The sequence below is a fragment of the Lasioglossum baleicum genome, chromosome 1 (genome assembly GCF_051020765.1).
Source record: "Lasioglossum baleicum chromosome 1, iyLasBale1, whole genome shotgun sequence".
Lineage (NCBI taxonomy): Eukaryota > Metazoa > Arthropoda > Insecta > Hymenoptera > Halictidae > Lasioglossum > Lasioglossum baleicum.
Window position 1 is genome coordinate 12,905,620 of NC_134929.1, and position 18,659 is coordinate 12,924,278.

At 43.1% G+C, this 18,659-nt stretch overlaps 1 protein-coding gene across 6 annotated transcripts in view; it reads left to right on the plus strand.

Moving 5' to 3' along the window:
* Exd (PBX homeobox extradenticle) overlaps positions 1 to 15,346 on the plus strand; it is a 68,383-nt gene extending 53,037 nt beyond the window's left edge. For 4 of the 6 annotated variants that reach the window (XM_076430796.1, XM_076430806.1, XM_076430836.1 and 1 more), the window contains one exon: positions 8,328 to 15,346. In XM_076430796.1, the coding sequence (XP_076286911.1) occupies positions 8,328 to 8,462 (135 nt within the window). In that variant the 3' untranslated portion in view covers positions 8,463 to 15,346. Of the gene's footprint in view, positions 1 to 5,571 lie in introns of all 6 variants that reach the window. The other 2 variants (XM_076430816.1, XM_076430826.1) reach the window with 2 other exon arrangements.
* Positions 15,347 to 18,659: the final 3,313 nt, after the last annotated feature.

Here is an 18,659-nt window from a genome sequence, read left to right on the forward strand (position 1 = left end):
TTCATTGTTAAGATGAAAGATGATGTCACCGTGTGTATAGCGCAGCGCAAGTTGAAGCGTGACGTCTGAAGGCACCGTGGTGTCTGCAGGTGTGAGTAAAGTGTTGTTTGAGTGTACTATAGGGCACGTAGGGTTGGGTTGGATGCGCTGTTGCTGGCCTAGGAAGGTAGGAAGGGTGGACTTAGAGCGGGCTCTCGGTGGTTTTAGGGGCGAGAGGATGAGGGTTGGTCGGGGTTTGCGCGCACGGGGCGCCAGCAACGGTGGCATAAGGGTTGCTTAGTATGCATTGAAGTTGCTAAGTCACTTTTTAGGTAGGGCTGCTCTCTCACATATTAATGGACTCTGGTAGGTGCGCGGCCGTGCTTCTAACGAGCTGCCTCTGTTCGGCCGACACGAAACGCAACGGAACCTGCGGATCTTCGGAGATCCAATTTCCCTTGTATCCGACACGGAACCTCCGTAGAATCGCGCGTTGATCTCGTTCGTTCCGCTTCGGACCACTCTCTGGCCAATAATTAACGCGGCGAATTCGCTTAGCGCTGGACACCGGCATTTTATCAAACAATCGAGACCTTTCACCCTTGCGAACAATTAAGCAGCAAACAGATCGAACTGATCGATAGAATTGTATGCTTTTGTTACGCCACTGAGAAGCTAAACTTTCAAACTCTTCATCCAGCTACATGAATAAAATAAACACATAAAATCCGCAGTCCAGTAACAGCATTATTAACATTACGGAAATAGACACCTAACTTTGAGGGCCATTTTCACCTCTCTAACCCTCATCCGTCTTCGTGTCAATTTAACATAATTTTCTTCGTTTCTTGGGAAACAGTAACGGGTCGAAAACTGCGCGGTGATATTCCGCTGAAACTTCATCACACAATTCAGTGTCATCTTCCACCTCCAGATTTCAAAGAGATATAAACAGCTTTTCGGCGGGCATCCTTAATGTTCCTGATCCTTTGAGGAGAAGGTACGCAGCCATTATTTCCGTGGAATAAAACGGTTTTTCATTCCACCCTGGGAGAGGACTGGTCAATAGATTTTCATCCCCGTTGGTAAGGAACACGATTCTCGCGAAAGTTTGAAACGTACTTCTGATTGTATCAAAGCTTCATTCTTTGTTCGGCGGTCGCATTTTTTTGGCACTCACGGTCTCACTCTCTCGCACTCGCTCGTTGGTCCGTTCACCTGTCGCGAGTTTAGAATTTCGGCGATCCGCGACAAAAACGCATGCCGTTTTTGCCTCTCGGGACGTCTCACTCGTCGATTACATCTAACGATTTTCCTCCCACAAGTATGTTACATTATCTTCTGTTATCTTGTTCTTTCGAACGAAGCAATTCAGAAATTGAACCATTCACTTGCCTTGCATATTAATTTTGTTTCCTCGAAATTGGTTCGTGTGAATACCTTGAACGACAGTAAAGCTTCTTCGCGGTTTGCTAGGAAGGACAGAAAATATTACCAAATTTCAAGAACATGGATGTATAATTTTATATGTTTGAAAAAACCATTGTCGTGTGTCCGGTGCTATAATTCTCCATAGACTGGTCCAATCCACCCCCGGATCGGCTAAATCGGCGAGAAATGAGAGCGTTCTCCTAGTCAGATTCTCCGCGGAATCGGTAAATCATTCCGACGTGCAATTTCGCCGGTGTCACGTGGTAAAGAGTGACGTTGGATTAAATTCGCGCGAGAACCCGCAGAACTCGTTCTGCTTCGACCAGCCTCTCGGAACCGGTAGCCCTGATACACGGATTAAACGTCCCTCTTGTCGATACACCGCGATCGGTTGTCGATACTCTTTTCGCGAATGTCGCTGCTCGCTGCGTTCGTTGCGAAATGCACAAATGTACAAATCTGAACGATGTTCTGTTCATGTATTAACAAAATTAATTGTTAGAGATGACATTAATGATATTTTCTTTGTACCTTTGCTGTAAAGGCACTTTTGATTGAAATTTTGCACCAAGATCCACAGTCTATGAACATTACTATCCATTCCTCGTGTCAACAACCGAGTGAACGTTCGAAGGTTGGAACAATTTCTCCGAGAAATGGCTGAACAGCGAGCTTCGAATACTTCACGCTACGGTTCCCTTCTTCTTTCGCGAGAAAATTAATTTCGCGGTTGATCCGGTTCACGTGCGGCCGGGATGAGTGGAAAGAGCCGAAATGAAGCGACTAAAATGCATGCTCCCACCTAGCCGACGCCTCTTCTCGTTTCGTTTTCCGTTCGACCACGTCTAGAGACTCCGTTCTTCGTTTTCTCTGTCCATTGCCGAAGAACTTGCTTCGGGAATGGCTGCCGCACAGCTTCTCGCGATTCTCCTTTTGCGATTCGCAAACGAACACGAGCAGCAATCGTGCTTTCCCGCGATTTTCTTCCTGTTTTCCGATATACACGGTTTCCGGCGAAGAACCTCCGAAGAGTCCAAGAGTGTCTACTCTTGATCCTTGCTAGGGACCGTTCGCGATCGGTCGAGGATCATAGCAGCAGGGAAAATAATCTGGTGGTAACGACGGACGCTCTCGCTGCTGCAGCTGGCACTAACGTTCCCGTAACAAACAATAGAAAAACCGAACGAGTTGGACCAATTGCTTGCACGCGATTATACGAGCACACCAACGATCCTTCTTGCGCGGGTCGGTCGACCTTAACCAGCACCCGTTCGACCGACACCCATAATCCGTTCTACTCCCGTTAACTTACTCTCTTTTTGCCTCTGGTGTTTCGTTTGTTTTAGTTGTTGTTCCTCTAATTTGTTTAATCGTCGCGGTCGGGGCTTGGGCACTGTTATAATTGCGATTAAGGTTCACATAATGCACTACCCAGTGTTAGAAGTTGGTACGTGCAAGTTTCAATTTTTGCTTCAACTCATTTTGCAGTTGATGCATACAATGGAATATAAAAATACAATATCATACTCATGATCGTACTTATTAAAATTCTGAAATTTCTTAACACGTTCGCAACCACCAGTGTTGAGCAAATTTTATTTTAAATAATAAATAAACGTGTGATTTTAATTGCAAATAATAACTACATGTTTTATTCAAATAAAAGTAATTTAAGTAATTCCAAAAGTGATCTATTTATTATTTCTTATTTGGAAATAAAAGATTATTTATTATTTGGATGGAGGTGGAAATCAAATAAATAGTTTTTGGTCTTCTCTTATTTTTCTTGTATTTTGTATATACAATGAACACGTGCGCGTTGTTTGTCTGCTATAGCAACCTAGGGCGTAGCTGCCTATAAAAAAATACAATTAACTTTATTATTTTAAATAATTCATTATTTAGACTTGCTCAAATAATATAAATTATTTTTGATTTTTATTTGAATATCCAAATATCAAATAACTTGTTATTTAAACTTTTATTTGAATCATAATTTATTTAGATAAATTCATTTATTGCCCAACACTGGCTACCACCGTTCCACATCTTGCAATTTACTCAAAGATAGACAAATTAAATTGACACACTTTGCTATTCGAAGTTCTCGATGCAATATCCAGTGACTCCATAACAACAAGAATCGATTTTAGAATCATTTCGGAACCGATGTATAACACACAACAGTTGAAGATTTCGATTCTACTTAATGTTTCAAGTTCATTCTCCAAAATTGCTCGAATCAGAAACTTCACACAACAATTTTAAACAATTATTTCCTCGAACCGTTTCAAGCCCTGATCGCAATTACCGTTCTAATCGCTGCTGGTTGGTTACCCGAGTCTAACACACGAGGAACAAAGAACTGTGTTTGTTGCAACGGGGGAAAAAAGGGTGGGTGCTTTCTCCTGGAAGAATCGAAGAATTCCACGAGAAGAGTTTTCTTTCTCCGCTATTTGAGTTCAAGTTGTTTCGGTTTCTTCAAAAAAATAAAAAAAAGGGAAAAGAAAACACACGGACACGCGACGGCGACGCTCTTTCGAGTGCATTGTCACAAGCACAGTTCGCAAGCACAGTCCCAGCACCTGTATAATACCGTTTACGATTGGTCGTCTGTTCCTTGGTCTCTTCTACTCTTCGTTCACCTAACGACAAGCGACTGCGACGAGCAGTTTCAGCGACGAACCGTCCATCTGCTTGCGTGATGCGACTCCCTGATCGATCGAAACTCGAATACACGCTTTTCTGTTGGCCAATCTCTTTAGGAATCGGTCTTTTAACGCTTTACCTATCTGAAGTGATAGTCAGAACGATAGTCTTTGCAAAGTCAAGGATTACCTGCTAGAAACTTCCCAACCAATTTCCAATACAATAATTCTTGTTGTTGTCAAAAGAAAATTCTCAAGCATTTTTTGGACACAACACGGTAGACTATGGATTATTGCATTTATGACAAAAAATGTAGAAATACAAAACAATAAAATCATAAAAAGAATTGACGAATTTATTTTCATTCAATCTTCGTTTCTAGTCATTGATATTTTTATTTTGCATACAGATTCACAGTTAAATGATCGAGTAGAAAACAACACTATTAATCCGATAGGTAAAGCGTCGAAAGCAGACTAGGACGATTATTTTGGTTTTTGATCCACGAAGAAGATCTTGAATTAATTCTCGTCTACCTTTTGCATCAACTTGCTATAAATACATAGTTTGAGCATAGAGGAATTTCATTGTTCTCGTTGTCGAGGAAAAGATCTACAAATTCAACAATTTACTTCTCCGATTATATGTCCATGCATTTTGGGAATATAAATTGGGTCTAGCAGGATAAGCATTGTTCAGCGGCCCCCGCGACAATTTTTATTGATATCGTGTGCAAAACAATGCTTTTAAGTTGAACGATGATCCCCCAAAATTTGAAGTCGCTAACCCCTCATTTAAGGGTGATATGAGGGCAAACACCCTAAACTTCCTAATATATCTGAAAGTTTCAAGATGGTCGGATTGGTGAAGAAAAACAAATGCCATTATAATATTATAATATATAGTGCAGAGTGTGTTTCTTATGACCCTAATTAATAATTCTTATCATGAGATTAAGTCTCTTCTTGACCAGTAATCTCTTTTTCAGATATATTAGATAGGTAACAGAACATTGTTCTTGAATTTTTTGGAAGTTGACACTCAAACGCTTTGCTTGCAACCCCCACATAAAAAATAAATTTCTTTCTTCTACCCTTCATAATTTGCTCACAATTGTGAAAGAAATATATGAAATGCAAGAGGTAAGTTCGAGTATTTTCGTTTTGTTTTCATCTTAATGCCTTACTTAACAACCCAGACAAAAATTTTCCGACTTATTTCCGAATTATTGACTATAATTCCAACCGATTAAAAATTTTGGAGGATTATCTTTCAACCTAAAAGCATTGTTATGCACACGATATCAATAAAAATTGTCGTGGGGGCTGCTTGTCTTGCTAGACCCTGTCTCGATTGAACGCGTTCACAGAAACTTAAATTCCAAAAAACAGAGTAAACATGCTAAGTAAAATGAGGGAGAAACCACGCGCCAACGATGATGAACGGTTCGCTCCGTCTCGGCTGAGTCGTGACGCCTTGTTTGAATTTACTTGAGTATTTCTCTTGGTGCAGATGAAACGAAATTCTTAGAAGGCGACAGAGTGAGCTAGAAAGAGAGCGCGAAAGAAAGAAAGAAAGAAAGAAAGAACGAAAGTGAAAACAGTAGACACGAAAGATCAGACTCCGCAATTAAAGAGAGCCCAGAGGTGAACACGCAGAAACTGGCCGCGTGGGACAATATAGAGATAGCAAGACAAAGCAGGAGAGATCTTGGGAACAAATCAGAGAAATGTCGAAGTGTTTCGCGGTTAGACTAACCTGTCGCGTTGAGATCATGGTCGTCTATCCGCTTGTCCTGCGATGCAGGCGACTTGCAAGGGCGCAAAACCTTTGTCGACGATCGTAGATTAATGGGATCGGAGGTCGACAAGCCGGCCAGAGGATGTCCACGGTTCGTTGCAACAAGCACAGATCTCTTTCCCTCGGAAACAGGAAGTAGCGCCTCTGGGCCCGTTCGATTAGGCTGTGGACCTCGATCTCGCTCGTCACGGTCGCCTAGAAGTCCGGAGAGCCTCGGGGAACGAATATTTCGAGACAGGTTTCAATCCCGAGGAATCTTCCTCGCCTCCCTAGGTCAAGGTCTCGCCGAGTGTGCAATAAAATTTCGAAACCCTCCCGCGGCGAGAGAGACCTCAGGAAACGATCACTCGAAGAACTTACGGGGAAAACCATGCTTCCTCGCTGTACATACCGTCATGGACCGTCGACGCTGTGCGATTCCCCTCTCGAAACTTTGAACAAAACACTCGAATTCTCATGGTGCGTTTAGACCAAACGAACGAATGCTTGTTCGCCCTCTTCGATTCAACAAATTCTTGTCGTTTTTAAGTGTCGAACCAAAGTCGCCAGATCAGGACAGTATCGGATTAGTCAGGCGACATTCTGATACAGTACATATTCGGTATAAGAAAAAGAGAGCTGCACGATCGAAGAAAAACAAATATATCCCTTCCACTGCGGATCGAATATCGAAGCGTGGGGGAATAGCGTCGTAGGAGGGGAAGGTAGAGTGGGGACACAAGTCTTAATCTGGCGATTCTGTGTCGAACGCGAGCGAATCCATTAGTATTATATTATAATGAACGTATTTCTTTATATTTATAAAATCGATCAAACATTCTTCAAGTATTAGCATTGCTTGTATCAGTTTCAATTTTGTCGGAGTGAGGGCCGAGCGAGAATTCGTTCACCATAAGAGATCGATCGTCGAAAAACGGATTCGACGCGCAAACGATGTCGGAGAATTGGATAGATGATGGATCCTTGAGAGAAAGTGAGAGAGAGAGACATCTTCGTGGCATGCATGGCTGCACGTAGAGTTTAAGTTTATATGTGTGTGTACTGGTTCTACACGAGTAGTACGTGTGTGGCGTTTTTATCATTATCTCTCTTGTGTTCATGTTTTGTTATTTTTATTTTATTATTTTTGCGGGTCGATTGGCTGGGGTTCTCTTGGGCGTGTTGATCGGAGAGAAAGGAGAGGGACGAAACTGTGTGTGTGTGCGAGAGAGAGAAAGAACGTGAGTGGAAGATGAGAAGAAAGGAAGAGTGGAGGCGCGAAAGGGGACGGATGCCAGAGACTTCATTATTTAGTTCGTTGTGCAGAGTTCTAAATTTTTCGCGTAGACAAGTAGAGAATAGGCGCCGGTCCGTTGCATTGGCGGGTCCGAAAATGAAAGGATTTTACAGAGTTTGTCGCCCGGTGCCATTGTAGCGAGCTGATCCTTTCACGCGCTTGTAACGGGAATCGACGCGTGTCTTCTCACAGGCAATGTTGATTAATTTTTCCACCGAGAACCTAGAGAGTGGCGAACAGTGGCGGGTTCACGATTCTACTACTCGTTTTCGTTCGAGCTACAAATTCTTTTGCTTCTGGCATTTACATGTGTTTGCGAGAAATTACACACGCTCTGACTGACGGTGTAGAAATTGATTTCATCGCGATACTGTTGAGTAAATTGAACTTCAAGTTCTGTAGAGCTTGAGAAGGTTGAACTACATTCTGCAGTCATATTAAGATGAGTACAGTAGACACCGGTCTATTGGGACACCCGTTAATTGGGACAGCCGGTTGTTATCTGGGGTAGCTGGTTATTTGTAACACTGATTAATTGAGGCAGATACAGAACAACAAAAAGTAGAATACTATCGGGACAGTAAGTCACTCTATCGGGACAGCATGTCCCAATTAGACTGCGGATTTTTATGCAAAATAAAAGTTTGCAGCACCGATTGTAAGAAACAGGAGTCACAAAAAATTGCTTCGCCTCCAAAAGTTCTAGTACTATTGAAAATACTGTATATCTCTGTTTATCCTTTGAACTTATTTCGTCTAGTGCTAATTAACCAGAGAATCCACTGTATTTTGATATTCTGCTATTTCGATCGAGTAGCGTCTTTGCAAAATTCCGTGAAAACCGAGAAAATTTGGAACATTCGGTGAACCCGTCACTGCCGGAAGTCGATGTCCCGGTGCGAGTGGGCCGGCCAATCCAACCACCCCGTGTTCCTTCATCATTTTGTTTGTTGTCCGCGCGAATCGCGAGCAACCGGTGTACGGATTCGCGAGCGGTGATAAAAAGTATAAAGCGTACACATAACACGATAACGGTACAAAAAAAAAAAAGAAAAAGTAAGATTGCCTAATTGCGACGAAGGCGAGGCTAGCGACGAATGACACGCTATTTTGTCGCCACCTGCAGGGGATAAAGACAGAGGGCTAAAAATCAAATTGCAAACAAAACAAAAATCGAAAAAAAATGACGCAGGGCAAGGCATTGGCTGGGGGGCCAGGCGCGACGGGATGGATGCAACAACGCGAGGCGGTGCCGGAGTTTCCGCCGCTCCACGATTCAGCGGACTCTGATTCCGACCGAGAGAACGAAAAACGGCCGCGCGTCTAAACCACGCGTGTTGTACTTTTGGAATGCGCGAGCTAGCACGGTGACGAAACCGAGTAGAGAAAGGAGACAATTGCCTGCGAGAGCAAATACCGGATTCAGAAAGAAAAAGAAAATATGAATGAGCAGAAACTGAGCGAGAGAGAGAGAGAAAGAGAGAAAGAGCGAGAGAGCGTATGTACGAGAGCAGAAACAATGGTATACCGTCGACAGAGACAACATAGGAACACACACACACACACACACACACACCGTCACAGAGATCCACACGCGCGTACATTTTCTCGTCGATACACTTGTACACACAGCGACACACTCGACACGTATACACGAGATATACGCGCACCTCCGAGCCACACACAAGGAGATATAATGTTTGTTGGTGTTCCTACGATAAATAGTACACGTTAGTTTCCAGTTTTCGAACATTTTTCTCTTTTTCCGTCGAGGGAGGGGGCAAGCAACTCGCCTACGCGCCGATTTCCTTAGCCAAACGGCGGCCATGTTGGATAGCGAACGTCCACTTCAGATATTTGAGTGAAAATTCCGAACTCAAGAGTCGCCCGATCGAAAATTCGATCGGTGGATCGTCTCCGCGGGAATTGAACCTTTTAGTAGCCGCGTTCGCGACTGTTTTTTGCTTGCCCTTTGACCTCGATGCTTGATCTTGCCTTATCGAGTGACCGTGCACTAGCGTACAAGTGATGTATGTACGACTTTAACGGATTTTAACGAGCGTAAAACAGGAAGAGGAGAATAGTAAAGAGGAAAGTGGTAAGAACGAGTGAGTGAGAGAGAAAGAGAGGGAGAGAGCGAAGGAGAGAGTGGACAGGACAGCGCACGATGTAAATCCGTAAGCCTATGCGCTCTCCCCGAAGAACGCGTAGGCTCGCTTCTCTTTTTAAGACAATATGAACGGCGTACAGGCACCTGGCTAAGGAGAGAGAGGGAGAGAGCGTACACGAATTCAAATAGTTTTTACTTCTACATACGCTGTTGTTACACACACAGAGAGAACACACACTACACGTATAGATAGTTCTATAGCTTGTACAGATCATTTTATTCTTTCCCCCTGTCCGATTCCCTGAACCCCCGTTCCCCCTCCTCTATGTATTTTTTCTTCGTATTCTACGTCACGGTTTGAGTTTGGAGACACACCCGACATCGTTTTGCAACGATCCTTGACGAGATCGTGTTATGTATCCTTCCGCGCTGTAATGTATACATATATACGAAAAAAAAAACACACACACATTCTTGCGTAGCGTAATTTTGATTGCCGGGCACGGATTTAAACGATCGCGGTATATTTATACAAATATAAATATATATATATTATATATAAATATATATACATATACACATATATATTTTTGTAACGTTTTAACGTTATCCTTTCGAGAACTTTCACGAAACGGAAGATACTTATTGCGTCAAGGAAACTTGTACTTTGTCGTTGCAGGCTTCAGAAACCAATCATTTCTTTCTGTATTCTCGTTTCCGTTTCGTTTTCCGTTTCCAGTCGCTGTTTCTTTTTCTTTTTCCTTGTCTTTTTGTTTTTTTAAAGAATCCAATCTCCCAGCACGGGTGTATCGTGTAATGCTAGCGAATGTGTCCCCTACGTTCGATCTAATTATGGTGTTTAAGTTCCGAGTATTCTTCTCCTTAAGTTTCTTTTAGCTTCGACCTGTACACGTTGCAGCGTCTCTCACACGTTTGCGTGCTGATTTGTTCGAAATCGTTTCGACGCGAGGACACCGTTCAATTCGTTTCCCTTCTTTCCGCACGAATCGACCGGGATATATCCGTTTCTTCTCTCGCGGAAATTTATTTATTCGGGAGCAATTTTCGGATCGGCGAGTGTCCTCGTTTGAATGAAGCGTGAGCATCAAGTATAATCCTTTTGTCACGTTGGAAAATTGTTTGCATGATTGTACCCCACGAGAGCGAGCAGACCGGGAGAAAAACCGACGTCGAAAACCTCCCTTTAATTTTCTCTCTTTTCTCCCTCCGACACTCCCCCCTCCCCCCCTGTGTTTTGTAAAGCAACGATTCAGCACGAGCTCTTATTAAAAATTCGTTCTTCTCCAACATGCCTTTTCTGTTTCTGTTCAATCTCATCCACCCGACACACGCGGCGTCGAATCCAAAGGCGTCGGACCCCTCCCTTCGTTCACCGTGAATTTATCGAGACAATTTTTTTGAAAAAAGAAAAACAGCAACAAAGGAAGTTAACCCTTTCGTTACCCGTTAAAGTCTTTCATTAAGTATAAATCGTAAGGATGACTTTTTTACGGACAATCGATCCCATACATTTATTTCACTGATCATATGTTACGATGAAAATCATTAAAAATTTGAAGGAATGCATTGTTGTCATTTTTACTAGAAGTATAATTAAACTTTGATTGACTCATTCAAGAGACCCAATGATTTATATCACATAGCATTTATGAACAATTTTATCTCTATATATTTCTTCGAATACACTATATTTTAACACATTATCGACCTGTGATTATCGCATAATTTTTAATTTAATTTAATTAAATGGACTGACAAGTCACCCAAAATAACGTCATCTAATAGTTCCATTTAAGATTGCAATATAAAAGAAAATTTCTATGCCTTCTTTTGGCACAGCATAATTATTGAAAATCTTATTAATAGGCTTAGTAGGTAATAGGCTTAGTCGCTTAATAACCATAGCACTTGAAGAAGCGACGTAAAACAATCACTAAAAAGGCTTAGTAGGTAAAGTGTTAAGATAAAAATCGATAAATGTCATACCGAATGCATTCTTTCCGTTTTTAGTAGATCCAGTACTAGTTGTCCCAACGTGTATATAATTCGTCGGATATTGGTTCGTGATTGCCTTGAAATGTCGAATAATACAGAAATAACGCGATGAAATAGGACGGCACGTTGAATTTGCAGGAAAATGTGGGTGCACGTGGAATAGTTCCGCAACGAAAGGGTTAATCGCGCGTCCCAGTTTTCGATCCGCATCGGCTGAAGCGCGAGTATCAAAGGAAAAGTGGTCGGAGCAACCATCGACCGCGGGTTTTCTCTTCTATTGCGGTTTTTCCGGGGCGAACGGTAGGGAAAAGGAGAAAATCGGTTGGCCGATCCCGTGCTGGATTCGACGCTCGAGATATACGATTGCGCCTGTCTACCCTTAGTTGGTCGTGCGTACGTAGGTACATATGTATTGTATGTACGTCTGTACATGTGTACGAGAACGAAGAGAAATCTATATATATATGTTGTGTATATATACATATATATATATTTTATCCTTTCGTATATCTGTGTAACCCTCGTATGGATCACCATCGCGATGATATAACACCTCCTCACCGGAGCAGAGACCGAGACGATTGCGTGGAAATGGTTCCAGACAAGTTTTCTGTCGATCGTACGCGTGCGTGGACAAACAGTCGCTCGGCAAAGATCCGTTCCCCCGATCGTGAAAGAGAAACGATCGTCCATACACTGCGGATTTGGTGCATTCACGGGAAAAAATTAATAGGCGAGACAGAAAACAATGAAAACGTCGGATCAAGTTGTAGCACGTTACTCACGGACGATTGTTTCGGGGTTTTTGGAAATTTATTGTTCGTAGCGTAGGATTTCTTAACGCGCTTTTCGATAGAAGTATCGATTCAATCGCTGACAACGAGCGCTCTCAGTGACGCGACAGGATCATTTTTATAGGAAATACGGTGATTTAAAAAACAGCAGAAATTATTTTTGATCTTATTAAACCCTCGAGGATCTCGATTCTAAGGTTGCAAAGAAATAATTTAACACTTGTACATATTTTTAGTATATGGAAGCAAAGATAACAGAAAAAATGAGTTTACATTTAACCGTAGCTACTCGCAGTTAATAAATTTGTGAGAAAAATGATTAGGTGAAATTCGAAGCAACAAGCATGAAATACCCCATGGTGTCACTTTTGCACGACTATCCGCAGTCTGTTAATTAACAATCGGAGAGACAAGCTGGTCCGTTTTCCTTTCGTCTGTTTCCGTCACGCTCGCGTACACGGCCGGTGCTGTTTGCTTTCAGGAGCTGTCGCCTTGAAATACTTAGAGGAATCGCACAGAAGACAGAAATCGCAAATCAGACAATTAACCGAGATTCGTTGCGATGTAGGAGCGCGTTTTACAAACGAAAGCGTGCTCGCCGAATGCCACGATGTATTGTGAACATGCTCTCGCGCAATCCGATCACCTCACTATCTGTGATCCGAGGCCCGCCCCCGACCAGGGGGCGGGTAATACGAACTAAAAATAAACAAACAAACTAAGAACAAACAAACAAACAAAAAAAAAAGAGAAAAACGGACAAGAAAATCGATAATTAAGCTAATTAACGTTATTGTAATGGATATACCCGGGGCGAGGGAAGCGTTCACGCGTTCTCGCGCGACGAGCCTATCTCTCTCTCCCTCTCCTCATTCTCTCTCTCTCTCTCTCAATCTTTGCGTGTATGTATGTGTGTGGCGACATCTCGAACATCATCGACGAGGAATTGCGTACCGTGGAATCGGAAGATTCGCGAGGAGAGGAGGAAGCTCGGAGATCCGGAAACTTTCCGCTCTTTTTCTTTCCGTCTCTTTCTTCTCGCCGTTTTCTCCTACCCGTTCGATTATTTGTCCGGCGATCCAAGATGATTTAATTAATCCTCCCTCTCCGCTCCTTCTCCCCTTTCTCCTAGATATTTTCCACTGGTCTCTTCTCTCCTCTCGCGCCGAGGATCGACCACGAATGCTTCCGTGCGTCGAATTTCACCGGGCCACCTTTCCTCCCCACTCCGAAAACACGAGAGTTTCGATCCGAAACGCGATACGAAAGAGAATTCAGAGGAGGAGAGAGAAAGAATGAGAGCGAGAGAGAGAGGAAGAGAGAGAGAGAGAAGACTACGGACAGCGTGTGTTCTTTTTCGAAACGGTGCGCGCCACGCAATGGGGAAAAGCGATAGGAATTAAGAGGGAAAGAGTTTGAACGAACGGGAAACAGAACAGAAACGAAGCAATGGTCCTGCGACACAACACTAATGTATACGATTTTTCAACATGGAAATATTATATATTGTAGCTATACATATAGAAGTATATAAAAGAGAATAGTACATAGGCAAGAAAAAAACTGTAACGGCTAAGTACATCACTGTAACGACGATGCTAATTAGTAGGACAAAAATTTATTTTATTATCATTGTCGCTATTAACTATTATTACTATTACTATTATCATTATTATTGCTATTGCTATTATTATTATTATTATTGCCGTTATGACTATTATTATTATTATTGATATTTGCGGTGACACCCGCATTGCAATTGTATTATTGTCACACCGACAGCGATTATTAATATTACGAACGTATGGAAATTTATTGTCGCGTCCGTTCGTTGAACGTGTTTTACTTTTTTAAGGGAAGACGATAATCGATCGAACGCTAGGCGATTTCTGTCGATTTATTATTATTATTATTATTATTATTATTATTGATTAATGATTTGTCGACGATTTATTGTATTGAATTGCGGCTCTCGACGATTTCTTAGTTAGCACGTAGGCGGAAATGAAAAAGATATCCATTTATTGTATAAACGAAGGCGCGGCGAAGGTGAGAATTACGAGTATCCTCCGAAAGATTAGGTGATTAAATTCTGTTGTTAAATAATATGTCGCGGGCGGGACGATCGACTGAGGATCGTTCATTGAGCACGGTTTACCGAGCACCGATTTCCAACGCCGATTATAATATTCTCTTCTCTCTTTTTGCATCATGTCCTCGAATGTCCACCTTGTACACGGAATTCCTCGACGTTTCTCCTGCTGTATCTGTTCGCGAACCTTATCGAGATCTCGAGATGAGCCGAGATCAGACGAGACGAAACAAGACGAGTTTCTGTTCGATCTCAAAGGCCGATCCTCAACCGATCTTTCCCGTCGTCCATGCGACCAGTACAAGTGCGTTCGGCACAGCTAGTATACGAGAAAAGAGCGCCTGGAGATCGCAGTGAGCGCGTCTTCAGGTGACCCCTTATTAAGCTCTACCTAACATTTAATAAAAGAAATGAAAACGAGTCAAAAGAAAATACGAGAGAGAGAGAGATGTCGACTAAAGACGATAAGACGGGCGAGAATAAAAAAACGAGAAGAAATAAGGAACGAAAGAAAGAAAGAAAGAATAAGAAATAACGTTTAACATTTATGGATACACACGATATTAAGATATTATATATTCATATTCCTCCTCGCTCCCCCCACCCTCTCCGCTCGATCCTTTTAACTCCGATCGTCCACGTTTTTTCGTTCTAAGGATAATCAGCGCGCGAGATACGAAAATAAAACAGAAACAATGAAAACGAAAAGAATATATAAGACGATTCGGCCGTGAGATGTTTTTTCACGCGAGCCGCCCACGCTGGTTTGATTAACTGCATTTATTATCGTTTCTTCTCACCCGTTGAGCGAGGTTTCAACTTGCTTTTCTTGCGTATTTCACGAGGAGCGCGCGATTTTTATACACACGACAACCCGAATCGTTCCGAGCGACGCGTTTACTCTTTCAAACCAGGAATTCCGGTGCACCCGGAAAGCTCAAGATCAAGTTGGGATAAGCTATCGCGGCGAGAGATTTTTAAGTCACAAAAAATACCCCTCCCCCTTGAACACTTTGTTCCCGCTTTCGAGAAAAGTACAGAAAAGAAAGAAAGATGTTACATATATTCTTCGACGAAACGAAAAGGAAGTTGAAGTCACGTCTCGATGCGCGCGACAGTATACCACAGAAATCATTGTATCGACTAAAATCATGGTAAACCTAATAAAACGCTCAGAAATAATATCAGTTCCATCGATACACCGAGTGTTTCTCTCTCTGTTGCTGGCCGATTACGACTCCCCTTCCGCATCTTTTTGAACTCTGATACTCTTTGAAATAAAAACATTTTAAAGTAATCTTAGTTTGGATTATTATTTGCTACCTTCAATCACCGACGAGATACTATTAAAGACTGCCAGCCCCTGTGCTATTCAGCGAGCCCGGTAACCGGGCGCAACGGGCGCGGGGATAACGTGAAAGTTACAGTGATCTGATATACCACGTCGCTAAAAATTCGAAATAGTGCCACAATAATGCGAAAACATCGTCTGAAATATGGCGGAGAATGTAACATTTAATAATAATCGATATAGTTTCGTAATAATTCGCATTCTTGCCGATGCATCGCGACGAGAATCTCCTCAGTGGTCTTCTTCACCGACAAAATGCCGTCGTTGGCCTTCTGTTTCTCTGGATGGAGCCAGAATATATCCTAGAGGGCGTAAGAAACACCGAAAAATTCGGGCACCGACGAGATACTATTAAAGACTGCCAGCCCCTGTGCTATTCAGCGAGCCCGGTAACCGGGCCACCGACGAGATACTGTTAAAGACTGCCAGCCTTATGGGAGTTGGCGGGACTCGAATTTTTCGATATTTCTTACGCCCTCTAGGATATATTTTAGCTCCATCCAGAGAAACAGAAGGCCAACGACGGCATTTTGTCGGTAAAGAAGACCACTGAGGAGATTCTCGTCGCGATGCATCGGTGTGAATGCGAATTATTACGAAACCATATCGATTATTATTAAATGTTACATTCTCCGCCATATTTCAGACGATGTTTTGGCACTATTTTAGCACTATTTAGAACTTTTAGCGATGTGGTATATCAGATCACTGTAACTTTCACGTTATCCCCGCGCCCACTCGCGCCCACTTACTGGTCCCGCGGAATAACACAGGGGCTGGCAGTCTTTAATAGTATCTCGTGGGTGACCGGGCGCAACGGGCGCGGGGATAACGTGAAAGTTACAGTGATCTGATATACCACGTCGCTAAAAATTCGAAATAGTGCCACAATAATGCCAAAACATCGTCTGAAATATGGCGGAGAATGTAACATTTAATAATAATCGATATAGTTTCGTCATAATTCGCATTCTCGCCGATGCATCGCGACGAGAATCTCCTCAGTGGTCTTCTTCACCGACAAAATGCCGTCGTTGGCCTTCTGTTTCTATGGATGGAGCCAGAATATATCCTAGAGGGCGTAAGAAACATCGAAAAATTCGGGCTCGCCAACTCCCATAAGGCTGGCAGTCTTTAACAGTATCTCGTCGGTGATACTATTAAAGACTGCCAGCCCCTGTGCTATTCAGCGAGCCCGGTAACCGGGCACAACGGGCGCGGGGATATCGTGAAAGTTACAGCACCGACCAGATACTATTAAAGACTGCCAGCACCGACGAGATACTATTAAAGACTGCCAGCCTTATGGGAGGTTGGCGGGACTCGAATTTTTCGGTATTTCTTACGCCCTCTAGGATATATTCTGGCTCCATCCAGAGAAACAGAAGGCCAACGACAGCATTTTGTCGGTAAAGAAGACCACTGAGGAGATTCTCGTCGCGATGCATCGGTGAGAATGCGAATTATCACGAAACCATATCGATTATTATTAAATGTTACATTCTCCGCCATATTTCAGACGATGTTTTGGCACTATTTTGGCACTATTTAGAACTTTTAGCGATGTGGTATATCAGATCACTGTAACTTTCACGTTATCCCCGCGCCCACTCGCGCCCACTTACTGGTCCCGCGGAATAACACAGGGGCTGGCAGTCTTTAATAGTATCTCGTGGGTGACCGGGCGCAACGGGCGCGGGGATAACGTGAAAGTTACAGTGATCTGATATACCACGTCGCTAAAAATTCGAAATAGTGCCACAATAATGCCAAAACATCGTCTGAAATATGGCGGAGAATGTAACATTTAATAATAATCGATATAGTTTCGTCATAATTCGCATTCTCGCCGATGCATCGCGACGAGAATCTCCTCAGTGGTCTTCTTCACCGACAAAATGCCGTCGTTGGCCTTCTGTTTCTATGGATGGAGCCAGAATATATCCTAGAGGGCGTAAGAAACATCGAAAAATTCGGGCTCGCCAACTCCCATAAGGCTGGCAGTCTTTAACAGTATCTCGTCGGTGATACTATTAAAGACTGCCAGCCCCTGTGCTATTCAGCGAGCCCGGTAACCGGGCACAACGGGCGCGGGGATATCGTGAAAGTTACAGCACCGACCAGATACTATTAAAGACTGCCAGCACCGACGAGATACTATTAAAGACTGCCAGCCTTATGGGAGGTTGGCGGGACTCGAATTTTTCGGTATTTCTTACGCCCTCTAGGATATATTCTGGCTCCATCCAGAGAAACAGAAGGCCAACGACAGCATTTTGTCGGTAAAGAAGACCACTGAGGAGATTCTCGTCGCGATGCATCGGTGAGAATGCGAATTATCACGAAACCATATCGATTATTATTAAATGTTACATTCTCCGCCATATTTCAGACGATGTTTTGGCACTATTTTGGCACTATTTAGAACTTTTAGCGATGTGGTATATCAGATCACTGTAACTTTCACGTTATCCCCGCGCCCACTCGCGCCCACTTACTGGTCCCGCGGAATAACACAGGGGCTGGCAGTCTTTAATAGTATCTCGTCGGTGACCTAATGCATTTTGGTGTCCGTCGGTATCGGTGCGCTAACGCCCCATTTCCTATATCTCGTCTGTGCTAACACCCCGTTACCATTCAGTGTCAACACCCGTCAACACCTCTATACATAGAATTAGAGAGATGTATTATTATTATTTCTAGGGGCACGATATTTATAGCCGGGTTAATAGCAAATTATGGATATAATTTAAAGAAAATTATTGCTATCACTGGCATTTTAAGGTGTCGGTACTTCAGATTCCTATGGACACCAAGTCCCATAAGGTGTCAGGTCTATTCCTATATCTCGTCTGTGATAGTATCTCGTCGGTGTCTGATCTTCTCTGGCGCGGGAGGGGGAAATCCGCTCTACCGTGGGTTTAGGTGCTGATCCAGGCTAAAAGTGGGAGGGGGAAATCCGCTCTACCGTGGGTTTAGGTGCTGATCCAGGCTAAAAGTGGGAGGGGGAAATCCGCTCTACCGTGGGTGTAGGAGCTGGTCCAGGCCACCGACGAGATACTATTAAAGACTGCCAGCCCCTGTGTTATTCCGCGGGACCAGTAAGTGGGCGCGAGTGGGCGCGGGGATAACGTGAAAGGTACAGTGATCTGATATACCAC